The sequence below is a fragment of the Trachymyrmex cornetzi genome, unplaced genomic scaffold (genome assembly GCF_001594075.2).
Source record: "Trachymyrmex cornetzi isolate Tcor2-1 unplaced genomic scaffold, Tcor1.1 scaffold248, whole genome shotgun sequence".
Classification (NCBI taxonomy): Eukaryota; Metazoa; Arthropoda; class Insecta; order Hymenoptera; family Formicidae; genus Trachymyrmex; species Trachymyrmex cornetzi.
In genome coordinates this window covers 1,017,272-1,039,480 of record NW_017297144.1, presented here as the reverse complement: position 1 = coordinate 1,039,480, position 22,209 = coordinate 1,017,272, and the positions used below count along the sequence as shown (strand labels likewise).

General features: G+C 35.3%; 1 protein-coding gene and 1 pseudogene across 4 annotated transcripts; both read left to right on the top strand.

Moving 5' to 3' along the window:
- Positions 1-203: 203 nt before the first annotated feature.
- Positions 204-2,571, top strand: LOC108761319 (uncharacterized; annotated as a pseudogene).
- A 7,014-nt stretch (positions 2,572-9,585) lies between these two features.
- On the top strand, positions 9,586-18,403 carry LOC108761361 (collagen alpha-1(I) chain). Of its 4 annotated transcripts, none has more exons than XM_018507839.1 (7): positions 9,586-9,655; positions 10,735-10,796; positions 15,072-15,100; positions 15,840-16,530; positions 16,579-16,714; positions 16,835-16,854; positions 17,044-18,403. In XM_018507839.1, exons 2-7 carry the CDS (start codon positions 10,772-10,774, stop codon positions 18,213-18,215), a joined length of 2,073 nt encoding a protein of 690 aa, XP_018363341.1. In that variant the 5' UTR covers positions 9,586-9,655; positions 10,735-10,771; the 3' UTR covers positions 18,216-18,403. The 4 variants fall into 4 exon arrangements, with proteins under 4 accessions (XP_018363341.1, XP_018363340.1, XP_018363339.1 ...); XM_018507838.1 differs by lacking the exon at positions 16,835-16,854 and adding an exon at positions 16,855-16,992 and having other exon boundaries at positions 16,579-16,752; XM_018507837.1 differs by having other exon boundaries at positions 16,835-18,403.
- Positions 18,404-22,209: the final 3,806 nt, after the last annotated feature.

The window sequence follows — 22,209 nt, the reverse complement described above, 5'->3', positions numbered from 1 at the left end:
AACACTAATTATCTTCGCTATCATATCTTCGATCGAAGACCGGATACGCTATTTTAAATAAAAAATAATTTGCATAAAGAATAATAATTTGGAATATATACTTGAACTGATTTCGAGAACTATATAAAGACCGAGTTTATATTCCATGATTTAATACAATCCGAAGTAACTTGTTGGTTGAAACTACTAAATTAGACTTGATCATGGTATTTAAATTAGGACTCGTCATAATGATTACCCTCGCAAGTAGTATAGTACGTATTAAATCTTTTCGTAGCGCAAAGATATTAAAATTCTTAATAGAAAGTACACAGCTTCGTCATTAACGCGTTAAACTTCAATAAAATAAAATAAAATTTACGCTTCAAATTATGCAAGAACAAGATTACTCCTCTTTTTAGTTTCGATTCTAATTTAAAATTAGGAAAAAAGAAAATTCATTAATTAAATCTTGATTTATATTTAAAACATGTCAGTATTCCAATATTTTTTTTTAAAGAAACATTAATTAAATTTTAGTTCTTAATTCAAAAATATCAGTGCCTTAATATAAAAAAAAAAATTAATTAGATCTTAGCTTACAGTAAAAAAAATATGCTTTGATATTAAAAAAAAACATTAGATTAAAAAGTGAATTAAAGAATCTATCCCTAAAATTCACTCTGTAAAAGCTAATTAAGTTAGGTCAAGATGGTATAATTTCGAACATGATACAATTCTAAATGAAATAAAATAAAATATCTAATTTTAGAGGTTCAAGTTTAGTAATCCTGATCTCATTGTGTGGAGGATACTGAAAAGCATCAAATAAAAAAAAATTAAACTTTGAAACTTGGAAATTTTATTTCGGTCAGAATTGTACCATGCTTAATTGTCATGTTACCCTGTTTATAGGCAACAAGGGATATTCGTATGTGCGTCCAAACAAGCAGTTATTTTATAATCGCGGATACAGTTATAAAGATCTACGTTATCAATGGTCGAATAACGATGGAATTTCCTGGGAGAGATTATCCGATCTTCTACCAAGTTCCGTGGACACGATTCATGTGCGAATGGAAACAACCGGGCTATTACGCCGACCCTGAGGCCGACTGCCAAGCATATCACATCTGCCAACGCGGCGGCCGTAAGGATTCATTCCTTTGTCCGAATGGCACGTTATTTAATCAGGAGAGACTAGTCTGCACGTGGTGGTACACTGTGGATTGCTCCCGCGCGCAAAGTTTCTACTCCATTAACGAGGCGATTGCAAAAGCAATGAAGGAAGCTGATAGGTGAGCACGTATTACGTAACGAATTGTTCAAAATACATACTATGTACTGTGAGTCCATATTCGCATATGATTACGTAATCAGCATCTCCTTATATCCCATGATTTAAACACAAAAAATTGTTATAGCAATGTTTTAACATTTCCGCTGAATCATCTCATAATAAAATGGGGCAATAAATAAGTCATGTGCGTCCCGTTAATTATAAATAAAACAGGCACGCTACTTTCATTCGCACAGGAAAGCAATGAAACTCGGACTCCTCTGCTTTCAGTTTTCACCGTTGCGATTAAGTGGCATCTAAAAATCCGATGGATGTAACATCAATACGGTAATACCGTGTTGATATGATGTAAATTTTGCACCCACGCATATACATTAATTTTATTTTCTCCGTGCTTAATATAAAATTTGCTTTAAACATTCATGGAATCTTTATATGTTTAATTTGCATATATTTATTTTTTTAAACTTTATATCATCGTATAACATCACCATACATCGATCGGTTAATTTTGACACTACATTTGATCACATTAACTGTGATAACTCAAATCTCTGTGGCTATAATTTTATATTCTAACAATCTATTATTTTATTTTTGGACACCTAATTATCCCTACCATTTGACTATGCACTTGACTCCATAACAACACTTTATCAGATTTTTTACTGAAGTAATTTTATAGTTAACTCGACGTATGTAATTACCGTTTAATGATTGTATTAAAGAGGACTCAAAACTAAAGGTTGAAACATTTACATTTTCTTAATTTATGTCTTTAGACAATAAATGTTATATACATGTACGTAGATTCAGTGTTGACTTGTATTGGCATTTTTATTGCGTTTGATTTATATCTAATCTTTGTATCTATCTTTATAACTTTGTATTATTAAATTTATTCATAGACATATATTCTATTAATCACTAATCTTTATTCGTAATTTTATAAATTCTCTCACTAATCGTTATTTATTCTTTTACAAAGACGCATCAAAATAGCTACTGAAAAGAAGCAGTCCTGGAGTTATCAGCGTGAATTTAACGTTGAGAATAGATCCTGGAATAAGAATTGTCAAAGCGAACGACGAGGATGGAACAAAGACAGCACTTTAATTCATCGTAATCAAGATTTGGATTTCTCTAAGCAGTTTCCTTATGAAACACCCATGACATCTGCGCGTCCTAAGTTTAAATCCTTACTGAATCTTCGTTACGGTAATTCCCATTTGCCGAAATCAAATTATAAAATCAGTACCGAATTTGGCAAGCAAGCGATTTCGCAACTTTAACCAACGTTTTACTTGTCCGTGTGATTTGTAATTAATCGAACAGTGTTCCCATACCATTCATAATATTATTAATATTTTAAATAAATATTATTAATATAAATTGTCTTACTAAAATAAGTAATGTAACATGTGATTTTAATTTTTTGCTATTTTTGAAAAACTTGTATCGTTTATTTATATACGGGATATAATTGACCGAAATAAACATTTTTTTAAGTTTAACAAAAAATATAATATTGTAAAAAATATAATTATCTTGGAAATTACGTTTTAATGCTTAAAAAAATTATTATAAAGTCTAAGAGAAAAGAAAAGAGAGAATAGTTTAAATGATGAAACTACATAAAGCTTCAGCATATGGTAAGGATTCTAGTTTCCCCAGCATTCTGTTGCCCCAGTTAACAGACTTACAATTAGAATCGTGTCTTACTAAGTTATGTATATCTTTATACTTGTTTCGTATAATAAATCGTGTGCACGAAACATAATTATCACACAACATACTTTATCCAAGAGACAATATTTTTAAGACGTAGAAACATCTTCTAGAACATCCTTTGGACTTGATTGGAGGAGCACGAAAAAATTATCTAAAATAAACAGATTTAGATAATTTATAATTTTTTCATGCTCCTTCAATCAATCACAATTATTTTCATAATAATTTATTATGAGAAAAAGAATTGCCACTCTTTTAATCTATCAATTATTGAGTATAAAATACATACATAAATAGCAAATACGAAATATAAAAATTAAGTTAAAACTTGTAACAGCAAGCAGTTCTTCAATTTCTTTAAATTAAAAACTAACGAGCTAAAAAAATTAATGAGTGCTAAAGAGGGTCCCCGTCTTATATTTCTCCTTGTTCCTAAATGGATTTCTCTAACACGAGCAACCTATCTAATCCCCTTATACTTTTTGCAGTCGAGCCACATTCAAGATAACTTCGGCTTATAATATCACGATTTATGGTTGAAAGAAGGGCTCTCGTCATCGATAAACGTGCGATGAATAAGCGATGGCGCAAACGCAGACACGGCTAGATGCTTCTCTACGTTGTCTTTGATATTTCCCGGATTCTGAGAAAAAGGGGCAAATGCTGAGAGATCCGCAAGAAGGAGGCGTTTAGATCTTCTGAATCTATGTATATCTGTCCACTGCATCGCGTCGGTCGAGCACAGTCGAGCACCGATTCCACCGTCACGATCGTTCGCACGAAGGTCAGTCGTGATTAGCGAGGATGGGCGCGCGTCTCACTACCTTAATATTCTCACGGATCGCGATCTGAATGCTCCTATTCATAGCTTTTGAACAGATGTAGGAACGGACGTGCGTCAGTTATGACACACCGATTGCACCAAGTACTCGTACTGATATACCCATGCACGAATCGATTCTCGCATTAATATGCAACCCGTGAAGAACATCAATCAAAAAGATGGGTCTTAACGACCTTGATTAAATTTCTCGTTTTCTACCTACGGGAAATTGCGCACTAAGTCCTCGTTACCCGATCAGAAAGTAGTTTGAAAAATCTCTCATTAGAGAACAGCGAAATACAAAAAGAATATTTATGCGTATAAGAGAACTTATAATGGCGGCCAACTTTTTTTACGTATAGCCGCTAAAGAGGGTTCTTATTTGCGCAAACTGTGTGGAGCAATATCAGCTTCTAAAGTTGTGAAATATAAAATAAGCTAACAATAGCTAGGGGCTTCATTGAAATGTTCTTGATTATTACTATAGAAATGCTGTACTTTATTTATGGCTTTTGTCGTAATGGTTAATCAATGTAGCAAAGCACACATTAAAAAAAGTTTTATACATTTCTCTTAATGACATATTTATTTATAGAAGAAAAAGATGACAAGGAGAAAGTAATTGTTCAAAATAATAACGTTGTAAAATATGTACAATGTGAGTAAAACAAGCAGGTATCTTTAACACGCCAGATCTACTTTGGAAAAAGTAAAAATTTAAAGAGAAATCTTCTTTTCTTATATTTTTTAAAACTTTAAAGAAAATCTTCATTTTTTAAATATTTTTTAAGAATTCATCTTACATATGGCAGAAATTCTTCTTTTAAGTTATAAATTATCACATACTTCAATTATCTCAATCCTCTTCCTTGTAATTATTACGAAATTCAATCAGCAGCTAATTATTGCTTCACATAATAATCCGGCAATTCGTTGTAATAATAAAGAAATATTACGAAAAGAATAAAGCGCACAAGAGAGAAAGATGACAAGGACAACTTGTCTTTCTTTTTGAATGATTTGTCACTGTGTAATGCAATTGTTGTGAAGAGAGACTATGAAGATTACTAATAATTCATACTTTCTCGCTTTGTTTGCCCTGATTTTCATGAAGTTTAATGTATTCGCAACATGGATATATTCAAATATAACTTGCTACATTGCAATCTTTTCTCACGATTATGTCGTAATCGTAATTGTTTTGAGCATTAATGTGATCGATTTGTTGCAATGCATTACTTCAATATTATGTAACGCAGATCATTACCCCAATTTTTTTATCAATAAAAATTATTTATTGTTAGGACAAAATGACTTAACCGTTTCTTCTCACTTAAGGGATACCGCCGGATCGTGAGACAATTGTCGATGTTATATATATAATACAATAAGTGGATCCGGGCATGTTTTACGAGGGAACCAAGTGCGGTGCGAGAAGCGCGATTGAAGTCTCGCGCTCGTGAGAACAAATTTGATATAATTATCACGGAAGCATTGCGCCGTCTTGGAACAACGTTATATGGAAATTGTACTAACCGTATATATAGATTTTTTTGCCGCATTTACAATAACATTTCTCAAAATAGATTAAACAAATTGGGAAATCATATCATATACATATTTTTAACTATTTATTTCGTTAATGAATGATACACCGAAAATAACTGTTCAATAGTAGAAATATCAATGTTTCTTACTCACTAAAAAAGCAAAGTGAATAAATTATTAAAATAAAAAGAAATAAAAAAAATAAAAACTAAATATTTTATCAGTAAAAAACATAATTATTAAAAAGTCACAAAAATCTCAGAATCCTATCTCTTACACAAAAAACTTTTTACACTTAGATTAATATTATAGTATTAATCTGAAAAATAAAAATGATCGAGATAATGACAGTTCGGTACTTCCAATGTTAAATAACGTCGCTATCAAGGATTTCTTCTTATATATAAACGAAATTTTTAAGAGTCTCTTTCTCTTTTTAGTTCTTTAGATATACGCTTTGAAATATTGCAGATTGTAAACATATTATATACGTGTTATTCATGGAAATAATTAGAAAAAATATTATGATTAATTTTCATATATTCATACATTCATCTCAATGTGAGAACTTATTCGTCATAGCGGCGAGTGACGAATGCATTGGATACTGCTATTATAATCGTAATCAGTTTTTTCTACCATACGTTATTTCCATGTTTATTCTAATTGCCGTAAATTCTATAAAAATTTCTTAAAATATTCATAAAATAGATGAATTCTAATAGAGTCAATCGTTAGACTTCATTAACGATTAGTTCTAGAGGAATAGATGATTTTGCAATGCGTAAACGATTATCGCAATCGTATTAAATCGCTGATGGATTTCAGCAGAAATGCTAATACGATTATATGTATAGTCGCGTATAAGAGCCTTTCTATGTTGAACTAGGATCATTGATGGATATCGCAAGCTTTACCCATCAACCGTCTTATGAAAATGAAGATACTTCTCTCCACAGTTTTTTTTAAGGTTTAAAGTTTATTTCTTCTGAAATTTTTCGAAATTATACAATTGCCGCTGTTGTTTGGTAAATTTTCATTATTTAAAATCTCATAATGCGACCATAGATACAGGATTATTATTGAATTGATAGATATAAATATAATTCAATTTATAAATTTTTAATGTATTCAAGAATCTCTAGAGTTACAAGTGCAATGTTCAATGGGACTAAACTTCGCATGGAATATAGGCAAAAGGCGAGGTGGAAGAAACGAGAGAGAGAGCTGAGAAATACTCGCCTTAGGGGTCCACATCTAGCATCCTCAAGGTTTTGCAAACTGAAATCTCATCCGTTCGTCCGTACGATAACTTAGCAAATAGCTATGTGGATGCTATGCATCCTCGCCCCGGGACTCATCGCGGCCGACTCTGATTGCTGCGGATTTTGTGGACGTGTGCATGTGGACGGCACCATGTGTGGGAATTAAACAGGAATCGAGGAATCTCGCAGTATCACGATGTGTATGCGAAGCGAGAAGTCGATATCGGCGCCCGCTTTTGTCCCATTCGACGTAAGCTGCGCGTCAACTACCTTTATACCACCCACGCGATGCAGTAACTCGCACTTTGCAGTGAAAGCACCATAGAGGAGAACGTGCGAAGACACGTCGTGTCACTAGGTACGTCCAATGATTACGCGATGACGCAGACTGATTATGAATCCGAAACGGGGCGAGCGAAGAACGAATGGAATAGCTCGTCCTTTGACAACGACGGAGCGCAACGTCATTGTAATGGTTTTCATACAAAATTTACTGTAAGTAAATCACAGAGATTCGTCAAAGAGGTAGAGATTCACCAAACGGGTAAAGATTCGTCAAAGAGATAGAGATTCATCAAAGAGATAATATCAATCAAACTCGTCAAGTCAGAAAATATTTTTAAAAAACTGCCGTAAGGAAATTCATTAAATAAAATTAAAAGAATCGAATAAAAAGAAAAATTGTTCATTCGGAAAATTTATTGGAAAAAAATATCAATAACATTTTTCGTTAATAATATTAATAATGTTAATATTAGTTTTTAAAACATAAAAAATTTATTTATTTAGATTTTCTTTCTGTATCTCTATCATATGACGGGAACATCATGCACAGAGCACTCTAAACGGAGTGCTCTTGTCATTAAATTCGCTTATCCTTTGTCAAAGTACGATAAAATCAATACGATCTACTGCCCTTCTAATCATTCCGGATAACCTCGACATCTCTACTGGAAAACAAAGCAAGGGGCTTTTTGTTTCAAAAGCATTCTATATGTATGTAACGAAGGGTATTATTCTCTACAGCTTTCCGATATCATGCATTATTTATTAGGAATCACTTCTCTTTGATCTCACAATTAGGTAAAGGTTTAAAGCTAGAAACAATCGTACCATAGCTTTACAAATGCAATTGCTCTACAATTACTTATGGAAAACGATGAAATTATTTGAAGAACTACAAATCTATATATTTTATATTATAACAAATTATGTATATATATATACATGCATATACAGAGTGACCTAAAATTCGCACATTCGGGGCACGGGACATGATACTTTATGCTAAAACAAACAACTTTTTCCTTTTGCAAAATTGCGTCTGACAAGTAGTTATCGCAGGAGAACAGGTTGAAGTTGTACAAGTAAACGCAAAAATTATTTATTGAATGTAATTTTACTACAGGAAAAAGTTGTTCGTTTTAGCACAAAAAGCAACTTTTTCCTTTAACAAAATTGCGTCCAATAAGTAGTTTTTGCAGGAGAGCAGGTTAAAGTTAGCAAATAAGCGCAAAAATAAAATTATTTATTGGACGCAATTTTGCTAAAAGAAAAAGTTGTTTATTTTAGCATAAAATATGTTCTGTATTCCGAATATGCGAATTTTGGGACACCCTGTATATAAATAATAAATTATTAAAATTTATGAAACTTTTTATACATACATTTTAAATATTTATGAAATATTTCACAATAAATAAATATTTGAATTTAGAATATTAAAAAAATATTTGCATATATTTTCATGTCTATAATTTATAAAATAAAATAGATTTTATCCATGACTTTGCATTAATTAATTAATTAGATATAAATAATAGCTTTTCATGATTTTTTGCCACAAATTTATGTAGAAATATTTTTTAGAAATAATAAGAAAAAATGTTTCTTTTTAATAATTCCTCTTGTTTCTCCTCTTGTTTTTCTGTTCATTTATATTTACTAAGAAAAGATGATATAAATTCTGCTTGTATTTTAACAAGCAAGGGATATAATTGCGGCAGCAGCGTACATCTATTTTATCTAAATACAAGTAGATCGAGATGCAGAGACATCCTCGCGATATTTCTTCTCTAAGGCGATCTTCGCCGTCGATTAGAGCAACGCGAAATACACAGCACTTCGGTAGACGTTACTCTACTTGCAGTATTTCACTTTCACTAACCCCGGCCTCCCACGAGCTGCTCATCTCCGCGAGATCCCCCATCAGGACCCCCCTCTGGAGGAGGCCTCCTTCAGTCCCGCAGCGGGTCACTTACGTCGTGAGGTCGTTCCACGGATAGCGCACCGCTTATGGATAGTAATGGGTCCGCGCTAGATCCGCTGCCGCTATTTTGGACCCAACCTGTCGATATTTACTTTAGGTAATCACTCGGGGTCGAAAAGGTCCAGTTGCCTCTCCTCTTCATCTGACTCTTACTTTTAAAGGTGGTTCCTGCTTTATTTGTGGATCTCCCATATATAGGAGATTATACAAAATACCTATTGTCTTCAATATTTACATAATATTATAAATTGAAATATATGTACAAAAAATAGTTATAATTGTTTATTAGTATGAAATATTGTATATCTTAGATTTGTATTATTCTTTTGAAATAATTATTATTAACGTAAAAATTAACTGAATAAACTATATTATAGTTGCAACATACGTTATATGTATTTCTTAAGATTCAACAAATAAGAAATCAGTGCGGAAGCAATATCCGATCGTTTCTCTTACGATTTTTAGAAGTACAGACGCCCCGCACGAAAGGATCCATCCCATCGCTATTCGCGGTTTCGCGAGCTTCCCCACCTTGCATCCCGAAGAACAGAGGAAAAAAGGGGGCTCGATCTGGAGGAGGTCGAAGGATGAGCGCCGGGGCTCATCCCTGGTGGGGGCGTATCAGCACCCGGGGTGCTATCCAAGGATATATATGCCGATGAAGTTACTTCCACCATCAGTCACTGTCTTGACTTACCTCAGCACTGCGGTGTGTTTTGTACATACGGATCGGTTGGGTGAGTCCTCGACATCACTTCATCCCCCTAATGACACCCACGATCGCGCTTTTGCCCGCTGTTCAACTCTGCGAGTACTCGCGTCTATCGCATGAATTGGACCCTTTTTTTCGATCTAACCAGTGTAATTCGCCCCGAGAATTGAGTTCGTTATTACATTTTTTCTCTCTAATACATCTGTGAGCGCGTATCCCAATGTGGCACCGATAATACGCACGAATGATTCGACGAAGGTCCCAAACTTCCGTGCGCAATGCTCGGGGATAGAATGAAGAACGAACGCAGTGCATTAAAGCAACACGGTCAGTGATTTCCATTCGAGCGTATCTTGGAGTTCCATTTTCTTGTTAATATGTTTATAATACCTTAACCCTTCGTATACACAAGGGAGTGATGTAAGTTATAGCAGTAGTTATAGCAGAGTAGGCGTATATGCTTATCAATGTTTTATGTAAATTTATAACGCGAGGAACGTGTAAAATATCAAAATTTTTTTCTTTTTAATATTATAACAATATCACACTAAATTTCTATGCATATTTAAGATTTTAATAAAATTTCTATATTAACACAAAGAAAAAAATTAATTAATTTCTGTTGTTTGGAAATTATATCATTCGCTTAGTTGTTTTAATTTAGTGTCAAAATCAATCAATGTGATATGTAAGTAATATAAATGTACTGAAATTCTCCATTATTTAAAAAAATTTTAAAAGCATTTTTAGCAGAAATATCATCCATATTTTAACGAGAGAAATAACTTTTTTTACCAACAAACAGCAAAATACATATAAAATAAAATTTCATTATTTAAAAAATACTTGATGATTTAAAACTTTTTTGGCAGAAAAGTTATGCGTATTTTAGCAAACAAATTGCGTTTTTAACAACAAACAGCATAACATATCTCATCCAATAAAATTTATTTATATATACAGACGGAATATAATTTTTGAAATTATTGCAAATCACTGCAAGTTTTAAAATTTTAACGTCGATCTTTTTGAATATTTCTACATAAACTAACTACATATATATAAATGTATGAAACAGATCAATCGATTGCACTATCTTTTCAGACTCGCCCACTCCTTGAGGGTGCTTGCGCCAGCAAATATGCGGTTACGCTTGCTCTGGATCGGTAAGATAAAAGTGATATTGGTTCAAGATATTGGGTTCATCGCATGGCTTTACTTCATGTAATCATCTAATGTAGTAACCGGGTTGTTACGTTAGCACATCATCAAGCACATGGGAAGAGCTAACAAAAAGCGACGCAAGAAACGTCGCGGCAATATCCGTCGGTTTTCCTCTGGAGAAAACAGAAAGATTAGCAGAGATTGCAGTGTCGTGGACAGAGAAAAGAAAGTTCGCAATTTGTGACGTGTCCCAACGTCAAGTATAACCTTCGTCTCAATAATCGAAGGAGATGAAAAGTTTCCAAGCAATTGTTAAGCAATCCTACACTAACTTACACCTTCCGTTCATCGAATTATCGTACCGTATAAGTTCTCATACGCGCCATTATGCACCACGCAATCGGTATGGCATTCTTTGACAATGTCTCTTGTTCGTGTGACGACTGCAAATCACATCGGAAAGATATAAAAAAACAGAAAAACGTCATGAGCGCGATCATCAATCGCAAACATAAAATAAAAATTTTCTAATAAGTATGTTTATTTTTAAGTATTCTTATATTTAAAAATAATATTTGTTCTTTTTTTTAAATGTTCTCTCTTATTTCATTTTTAACTTTTATTGAACTTTCTGTCTCTATAAGTGTAATTTCGAACTATAAAAGCATATTATGAGCACAAGTCGTAATTATCATAATTATAATAACAAACAAAAACAGATACGTTAAAATATTACGTACTAACTTTGAAGTATGAGCTGTTATAAAGAAATTTTATTTCTTGAAACTATTTATTTTTTTTATCAAGTAATGTCTAATAGAATGAAATGTCGTGATACGTACGTTTTTTATAATTCGATTACGATATTACAGTCCAAACGAGTTTTAAATTTCGATGGAACCTTCACGCAAGGTCTACGATATTTTTTCGTAACATCCTCTAATTAAAATGAATTAGAGATAAGCCAGTGCGCCATGAGCTGGTATTGTTCCAACGCACTTTTACGTATTACGGGGTCACCATTTACGCTTACAATCATCCGCACTTAAAATAAAGGTCAAGTGTATGCAGCGTACCGTGTTAGCGCAACTTCTCTCGCTTTGCTTCTTACGAATCTTAAGAACAGGCACCGTTCAAGATCGTAAATCTATGAAAAAGGCGAGCGCTTGGAAAGCCAAAGAAAAGAATAATTCGGAAACAAGCTAAACTTTTCTAATTTTAAAGTCAAACTATGAAGTATGAATTATCGTAGTTTCTTTATATTTGAATTATAGTAACTATATAGTAAAGAGAGACTAATTGAAGGTAATTAAAAGAGATTTTTTTACGTGCTGCTATAATGGAATTACGTTACATTGACATAAAGTAAACGTAACTTTTTGAAGCGGAGATACTGGGAGATACACTAGAGATAAGAAAAATTTGTAGTCCAAGGAAATATAGCCTAAGATGAGTTAAGCCGTTTCCGTTACGACTTCCCTTCGGGCAAGTTACGTCAATACTCTGACGATCGTGCAACACTAGTGTAACCACGTAACGGTCAAAGATCCTCTCAAACGATGCATCGAGTATCGTGCTCGGATTATCTTCGTAGATCACGCGAGGTTCGGCCATCTTGATCTCCGCCCCATTGTTTCGAGGTAACCAAAACCGAAGCTATCAACCGACAACAGGAAGGTGTACGAATAATGGTATGCGATACTATTGCTTGAAATAGCCTTTTGGCCAAATTATGCGTAGTATGGAAATAAATAACGTATGGAAGATGAAAGAAAAAGATCTCCGGCAAAATTATTAATACATTAAAATATGGAAAAAAATTCCCACACGTCGCTCACGATGATCATAACTGTTCAAACAGTTTTTTGTGCTTTTAGTCCCGTTCGGTAATATAGCCCATTAAAACTGGAAATCACTTGAAAAAAAAAGCGTTGCTATTAAATATGCCGTTTATATTTCTATACATAATTAATTTTAAAATAAAATTTTATTAGCAATCTAATATAAAATTTATGGATTACTGTCTTAAGGGTAAGCCTGACATTGGCTAATTTTAAACTAGCTTTTATTACAATTACTTCTATTGATGCAAAAAATTGATTCAATTTTATAAATATATAAATAAAAAATAGAAAGCTAATTCAAAATTGAATTTTGGTTGATAAATTATTGAGTTTGAAAACAAAATTCATATTTAGTCTGACAAGAAGTAATTTTCTAGAATATCCATGACCCGCTATGACAACGATCTTATTTGAGCCATAGAGGTCAATCGTATTTGCTAAGTTACACCTATTAGTCTACGTCGAAGTAAAATCACCATTAGAGGTTAATTTATCAACGTCAACGCCTAAGGCATCATTGACGTTTGAATCGTTTGATAATTACAGTTATTCGTTAAAAATGATATTCATCACAAGAGGAAAATTTAATCAAAATTTTCATAATTTATTTTAATTATAATTTCGTCCGTTTTTTGCAATGCAAAGTGTAAAGAAACGACGGTCTGAATCGAGCGGCAATAAAGATCTTATATATAAAGTAATTTAATCGCATACAATGTTAGTATGACAAACAGTATAAAGAATATAAGAAAATATAAAACTTAATATAGTGAGTCGAACGTTTCAAAACTCACAGAGTCTTTCTTCAGCGATTCATGAAAGATGTTACATGGTCATAGAGATGAATAATCTTACGGTCAGCGAGACATAGTGTGGTACAATTGTTTCGAAGAATTGATTTTCCTTCCTGTTTTTATGTGATTGTGTACACAATTCACATGAGAACAAGAAAATCAATTCTTCGAAGAAGTAAGATTATTCATCTCTATGACCATGTAACATCTTTTATAAATCGCTGAAGAAAGACATGTGAGTTCCGAAACATTCGACTTACTGTATTAAGTTTTATATTTTCTTATATTCTTTACTGTTTATCATACTAACATTGTATGCGATTAAATTATTTTATATAAAATTTATCTTTATTACCGCTCGATTTAGACCGTCGTTTCTTTGTAATTTATTTTGTTACTTGCGTATAATAATCTCCGAATCTATTTTCAATTTTAAAAATATAATATATATATATATATATATATATATATATATATACTATATATATTTCTGAAGTGCTTAATCACAATTTTGATATTCCAAAAATATTTTTTAATTTAAAAACTCCTAGATTCTTATAGTTTAAGGTTTACTACCATATTGTAAACATCGCGTTATGCAGTGCTATGCAAAAAGTCTATGCTGCGGCTTTTATTTTTTGTCCGTCAGAAACGAAAAAAATTTTCGCTTGCGATGCGTAAGTTAAAAAATGAGAACGGAAAAATATGGAAACTGTGAAAATTTTCCTTTTTTTTTTTGGTTGTTGGCAAAACATGGTATTGGAGAAACTCGGCAACTCAATAACATACAAATCTGCCAATGGCCTGCACGTTGAGAAGTTTTTGGATTTGATTTTGTTTTCAATAATGATATACTTAATGCCATTATATAGAGAAATTAAATATATTTTTCTCAATAAAGTATACTTTATAATTTATAAATAAGATGATGTGGAAACTTAAGGAAAACAGTGCTGAAAGATTTTCTTTCTGATCACACGCGTTTCTTATATGTAATTGAAATAAATAAGTATTATTTGAGAACATCACTTCATAAAGTTTACAAAAGATTACCATTTGGATCTTCTTGCATGCCCAAGAACCAGAGTTCTGTATCTGCTTAACAAGTAGCTTGCGTGATCCGCGAACCGGTGTCATTGCGAAAACGTGCACGGTCTTCACAATTCTCGTGTAACACACCACACGCACTCGTGCAGTTTGTTCGTACTGTTCTCCTTCTCTCTCTTCTGCACGCGCGATCTTTTCTTCTGCGTTTATCCCTCTTCATTTTTTTTGATGCTATTTACGTATGGGCAAGCGTGCGAAGAACCCGTAGCTTCTCCGTGCCTACGCTCTGAGCGCGCTCGACAATGCTCCTTAATTAATTAGACGGGAAGTTATGTCAGAGATTTTTCAAGACACATTTCTCTTCTGTGAGATTCGCACGCAACCTCTCGCCATCGCGACGAATTGCGGCTGTTACTGGAGGTGGCGTCGGCGGCACACAGCCGTTAGCACTCGAGATAATTGATGTCATAATCAAAATTCTTTCTTTGATGGATTTGTAACACGCTTGTTGTAATAATTACGTCCGATAAAAAAAGTGCAATTTGTCAAGGTACTCGAAAAAAATAACATAGTCTTGTTTGATTTGTTTCAGTCTTGCTGGCTGTCACTCGTACAGCTTTGGTAAGTAATTCTTAACTATTACGTCAAAATAAAATATTTAAATAATATATCTTTTAACATAATTCGCAATTTTTTACGATTAATTTAATTTATTTATAAATGCTGTTTTTTTCACTTTCTTTAATCTCCATCATAAAAGCGGTACGTTAAAGTCGATATAAATCAACGCGATGTAATCATTTTAATTTTTCGCGATCAACACATCTCTTTACTCCTTCTTTCCCACCTTATGAAACAGTATTTTTAGTTGCGCAACTTTATAAGCACTCTCATATTAATCAGTCGTGACTGTAACTGTTGTAACTCACAACGATCACAATGATCGAGGAACGAGAAGACACTCTCCTTCAAACTTTTCTACAAGCACGATTCTAACGATGCCGGAATCTATAAATCTGATATAATTAACCGTTCAAGGGTATCGTAAAATTTCAACTAATACTGCAATGATATTAAATATAATAAACGTATTTAAATCAGATTATATATGAGTAAATATGTATTATTTGTATTATTTATAATTAAAACATTATTTACCTTTAATACTAAATAACTCGATAATAAGTTTAATTTCTTAAAATTATTTTATGAAAAAATTATTACAAGTTAATTTTTTAAGAAAAAATTATTTATTTATTTTATTTTTTTTTCCTTGTTTCTTCACAAAAAAATTACGTTTCTTATCGATTCTATTTATAAGTTAGTCGACATTCTCTATACGTCATAATTAACGTTACAGGCTGATGACGAGGGATATAATTACCCTAGACCGACAAACCAACTTATACCAGGTACTTCAGGAGGAGGAACTGGCAAACCAGGAGGATTTCCAACTGCTCCCGGAGGATATCCTTCTGGTGGTCCAAGTACACCTGGAGTTCCTGGAGAACAAGGAGCTCCTGGTGGACAACCTGGAAGACCAAGTGGTTATCCATCGGGACCACCGGGATTTCCAGGACGTCCAGGCGGTGCTCAACCAGGGAGACAACAGCCTAGCTTTCCATCGGGTCCAGGACCTTCGGAGGGATATCCTAGTGGACGACCATCGATTCCATTTCCGGGCGGTGAACCAACAGGAAGACCAGGAACGGGTCCCGGTATACCGAGTGGACCAAGTGGACCAGAAGGGTTTCCAACAAGGCCAAGTGGTGGATATCCTAGTGGTAGACCTGGTGGGCAAGTACCAGGTGGATTTCCAAGTGGGCAAAGACCTTCCGGATACCCGAGTGGTGGGCCCGGCCAGGGAAAACCAGGTCCTGGATATCCCACTGGTCGGCCGGGTGGACAAGGACCAAGTGGAGGATACCCTAGCGGTCAAGCTCCTGGAGGTTATCCCGGTGAAACACAGAAGCCTAGTGGCCCCGAAAGTGGATATCCTAGTGGAGGGCCAGGAGCTGGCTATCCTGGAGGTACTCAAAGACCACCTAGCGGTCCAGGCCCTCAGAGAGGATATCCAGGAGGGACAAATGGTCTTCAAGGTCCTGGTACACAAGGTGGACCCCCTACCAGCGGCTATCCTAGTAGACCAGGAGGTTATCCAGGCGGCCCAGGTCCGCAAGGACCAGGATTCCCAGGTGGACCAGGCCCGCAAGGACCAGGAGGATTTCCAGGTGGGCCAGGCCCGCAAGGACCAGGATACCCAGGTGAACCAGGTCCACAAGGCCCAGGAGGATTCCCAGGTAGGCCAGGTCCGCAAGCACCAGGCCCGCAAGGACCAGGAGGGTTCCCAGGTAGACCAGGCCCGCAAGCACCAGGCCCGCAAGGACCAGGAGGATTCCCAGGTGGGCCAGGCCCGCAAGCACCAGGCCCGCAAGGACCAGGAGGATTCCCAGGTGGGCCAGGCCCGCAAGCACCAGGCCCGCAAGGACCAGGAGGATTCCCAGGTGGGCCAGGCCCACAGGCACCAGGTCCACAAGGACCAGGAGGATTCCCAAGTGGGCCAGGCCCGCAAGGACCAGGAGGATTCCCAGGTGGACCAGGCCCGCAAGCACCAGGATTCCCGGGAACTGGTCATCCAATAGGTCCCGGTGAACCTGGAGAATATAGACCTGAAGATGAGGGAACATACGACGAAGGTGATTATTCAGCTATTCCGGGCGAACCTGGTCGCGATTATCCTATCTACAGTGAAATTCCGGAGACCAGTTTCCGTTGCGATGCCCAACAATTCCCTGGTTACTATGCCGACGTGGAAGCCCAGTGCCAAGTTTTTCACATATGTGCCAACAATAAAACCTACGATTTCCTTTGTCCAAACGGAACAATTTTCCATCAACAATTTTTCGTTTGTGTATGGTGGAATCAATTCGACTGTAACTCCGCGCCAAGCCTTTATTATTTAAATGAAAATATTTATGACTACACTATAATGGGAGCACAAGGTCAAGGACCTGCAGGACCTTCTAGGCCTAGTACTTATCCAGGAGGTCCAGGTGCTCCTAGTGGCCCAAGTGGTCCAAGTTATCCAGGAGGTCCAGGCGCTCCTAGTGGTCCCAGTTATCCAGGAGGTCCAGGCGCTCCTAGTGGTCCAAGTTATCCAGGAGGTCCACAACGTCCTGGCGGTCCAGGTTATCCAGGAGAGGGACCTCAAGGTCCATCAGGACCCCAAGGTCCGTCAAGGCCTAGCGGTCCAGGTTATCCAGGAGGACCGGGAGCTCCATCCGGTCCGGGATCGCAAGGTCCATCGGGTCGACCAGGTCCTGGATATTTAGGTCCGCCATCAGGACCACCGGGTCCTCAAGGACCTGAAGGGCCAGGTGGACCAGGATATCCTGGAAGACCTCAAGGACCTTCCGGACCTACTGGACCATCGACGAGACCTCAAGGGCCTAGTGGTCCGGGATACCCAGGACCAAGTGGACCATCTCCAGGATATCCAGGACAACCTCAAGGACCCACTGGTCCACAAGGTCCAAGCTTCCCGGGTGCACCAGGTCGTCCGCAAGGACCTAGTGGCCCAAATGGATATCCCAGCGGTAGACCAAGTGGTCCAGCATTCCCAAGTGGGCCTTCCGGGCCAGGAGGCATCCCTGGAAAACCTGAGACGGGTTCGCCGTTCCCGCCGCAAGGACCAGCGAAGCCTGATCGTGAGTACTTGCCTCCGCGGATTGGATAAACATGAAGCTAAACTTACGGCATCTAACGACAACTTTCATCGTTAAGGCCGGATGACGTGTAAATACGAGCCTCTATACTTGCGTATATGTAATAACTAAGTGATCGATTATTCGTATTGCATTTACACTTTTACATATAAGGAATTTGATTATTCTGCTTAACTGTTTATTTATCCTTTCTAGGATTTCCACGTAGATAATTGATGCTATTTATATCATTGTATGTGTTCTGATTAGCTTTAGTAGTAAAATATATTTATACAATATATATATATATTTTTTTTCATATTAACAATTATATTGAAGCATATAATTTAAACCATACTTCAATTTTATATTCATATGTTATAATATAAAACATATGTATTTTTTAAATATTTTATTAGTAAAATATAAAAAAATATTATTTTATCAAATTCTAAAAATTCTAGTATTAAAAGTTTTTGTCTTTTAGTCTTTTTGCTACATAGTTATTAAAGCAGCGTACAAAAAGCAGCATAAGAAATTGATGAAATGATCTGTCAAATTAAAAATGTTTGATTGCAATATAATTCAGTTTTTCAGATCTATTTGCCATTATTATTACATTAACGTACTTAATAAATCATAAGTTAATTTGGGCAATAAATATTTTTGATGTAAAATCGCATCAAGGAAGAGTATTTAACGGAAATCTTGTAATGAAATCATGAGTGAATAATATTAAGACCTATATGCTGGATGTATTCATCATCGTCCAATTACATCTTACTAATTAATTAAATTAGAAGTATTAAATATCTTTCATTATTATTGTTATTAAATAAACGTTAAATTCTAATCCAATTTCATATTCCTAATTCCTATACAGCAAAAATAATTATTAGTGCTACTATTAGTAATATTCTTAATATTAATTATAATAATAATATAACAATTACTAAAATTATTATTATTACTACAATCTGATCTTATCGATTAATTTGTATCAAAACGAAGCGAAGACGTTGATGGAATACATGTAGCTTGTAAGTAAGTATTAAAACGCGACATATTTATTTATTCAGCTTTAATGAAAATATGAACCATACCACTTATGATCTATCAAAAAAGATGAATCGGACGTCATGCGGATGTCATCGGTACTTAGATGTTTGTACGATTAGAAATAAGAATTTATTAATTAAATATAATCAAAACTACGTGAAAATTAATGTAACGAGGTATAGGGTTTTATATTTTAAGACAACCTTGCCTTATGAAGTGTGTCATATAATAACACTTTTAACACAGAGTTAATTATTATATTTATCAAACACAATATGATTGTAAAGATGCAATTTTTAACGATTTGTGCGACATATTTTCTTAGTATAATTGAAATTACAAGTTTATGTTTGTACAATTGTAATAGCAAATATTTTGTAAGTAAATTATAATATGTAAAACTGCGTCAAATACACTTTTTACAAGAATGTCTTCAAGAATTTCATAATTTTAAGAATCATATCTTTAAAGTGGAAGAAGCGTAATTATCATTTCGATAAAATAGTACCTAATTAATTATCGCGATCCAAAAATAACGAAGCAATGAGAGTCCGATTTCTTCCCGAAAAGTGTATCATTGTTATATATAATTATGCAACGCATGACATAATTAAATATATATATATATTTTTTTTTATAACAATGGTTAGAGACTCCTACGTGGGATGCCATTATGTATATTTTATGCGCGAAATAAAGGAAACACCTTTGCAAGAATTATGTTGTCTCTATTCACTATAGGTCCCGCGGGTTACTGAAATCCACGCGAGACGGTAACACACACGTGCGTTACTACACATAGCCTTTCCCTTTCCTCTCATTACTATAATTAGTCATTTCAAATTGTACGCGCCGGGGGTTACATAAATTCGTATGTACGCGGGCTACGTGCGATCATCGTTTCGCGATTTATACTTGCGTGTGTATTTCGCAACGCGCCGTCTCTTGTCTTCTGCGAGACGTGAGGTGAGTCAAGTTAAGTCGAGTCAAGTCGAGGCGAATCATTCGACGGGCAAATGATTTTGCGGATTCCCATGGCAGTGACGTTACATTAGATAAACGAGTTGTGAGAGGCCCGCTGCGGTTCGTTCACGCGTCTTAAATTGTCTGACATAGCTAACTGGGTCGTACGAAATACCTCATCCTGTTATTCACATCACTCTCGTCAGATTGTTCTAACGACGCGATGCACCACTCCAATGTCATTCCATCAAGAGAGAGAAAAACGAGGAAAAATGACACTTAATCATAGCGCGCGGGGTATCAGGTGCAATGGAAATAGACGCGCGTAAACCGCGGGATACGCGTCGGGATCGGTATATACCCGCAGTATAACAGAGTAACACAGGCAATTCCAGCCGGTTAGTAGTATCGCGCGAATAATCAGACGCCCGCTGTTGTAGTTTGTAATGAAAGGAGTTATACGCAAAGCCAATTAAACTTTGGTCTGGAAAACGGCTAGCTTCGGGCAAGATAACAAAGGTCAATGGCTAATTAACAACGCATGCAAATTAGGAACGTAATTTGTGTGCGTTGCTGAATATCGTAAACGCATTGCTTATTGTATATAGTATTGTTCTGTGTAAACGACTTGATAACGAAAACTATAGATACGAAAAATCTCTCGCGCGTCGCAGCTGCATTACAAATGCATACAGATTTTTATCTCAATTAAACAACAAATTACACGAGCTGTTTTATCGTGACTTAAAAAAATGTTTTAAAATAATTTTCAACGAAAATTTCATGGAAGATTATCCGGGATTCAATTTTAATTAAGATTAAAAATATAATTTTTAATATTTATTACTGGCAAGAATTTTATAAATTATTAATAGTAAATATCTTATTGTACATCTATTCTTTTTTTTTCGTAAAATATCCGCTATTTTTCCATAAAATATCAGGAGTTTGATAACGGAACGTGACGGTGTAAGCCGAAGATGAATCTCTTTCTTTCTGGGGTATTAAGAAATAATCAAAGGGCTGAAAAATAAAAGCGCGATGCAAATTGAAAATGTATAACGTAATACATTATGAGTCACTTTTCATGAATACATAATGGATGAGTCTACGACGAAACGCGAATTCCGTTTCGTCAGCGCGGTGCACGAAGGTCCCGTGGAGTACATGTATCCGCGAAAACGGTCTCGCTTGCACTTACATATATTTGGTGCAACAGCAAGGCGATGGTCGTGTGAAAAATGTAGAAATTAATGGGAAGGCGCCGCGCGCGCAGCTTAGAAATTACCGGCCCGTTACGCAAGCCAACCTTGAATGGCACGCGGACCATCTTGCTCGAAAAGTAGACCATCGGAGTGGTGATAGTGACGGATCACCTGTTAACAGATCTGACTTGCAACCTGACCTTTTGCAGCTGGTACTGACTCCACCGTAGACACGCAACGTCGACTATTTGTTGCGGGAAAGTAGAAATAGACGTACACACTTCTGTCCCTACCTTTATTTCTCTCTCGGCCAGCATTACCGTATGTGTAGTTAATTGGCGTGCGTAATTGAGCTTTACCTATGCATAATGGGAATAACTAACGAATCAGTCAAGCGAAGAAAATCCTATTCAAAGATGATTATATCACGTAGAGTACAGTGAAATTTTACACGCAATTTACGTGACGTTTTTACAACGTTAGTACAATCTGTTACTTTGTAAAAACATTCTGTAATATAAAATAAGTTAATTAACTGAAACTGAACAAGGTAAATGAAACATTTTCACAGAGAAAAGCAGTATCTCGTAGAAAATAGTGATTTAAAATGGTATTCTCTTTGCTTAGAGATAAACGTATATAAAACGGAAGTTAATTTCTTTTTTTTTTATTATTAAGAGGATTTATAACGCAGATTGCCGCAAATGTCTTTGAATTTAAGATAAAAAATGTATGCTCCGTGCAAAATGCTCATTAGTGACAATTTCAACTCTCGAGAACCGATACCTGTTGCATATCT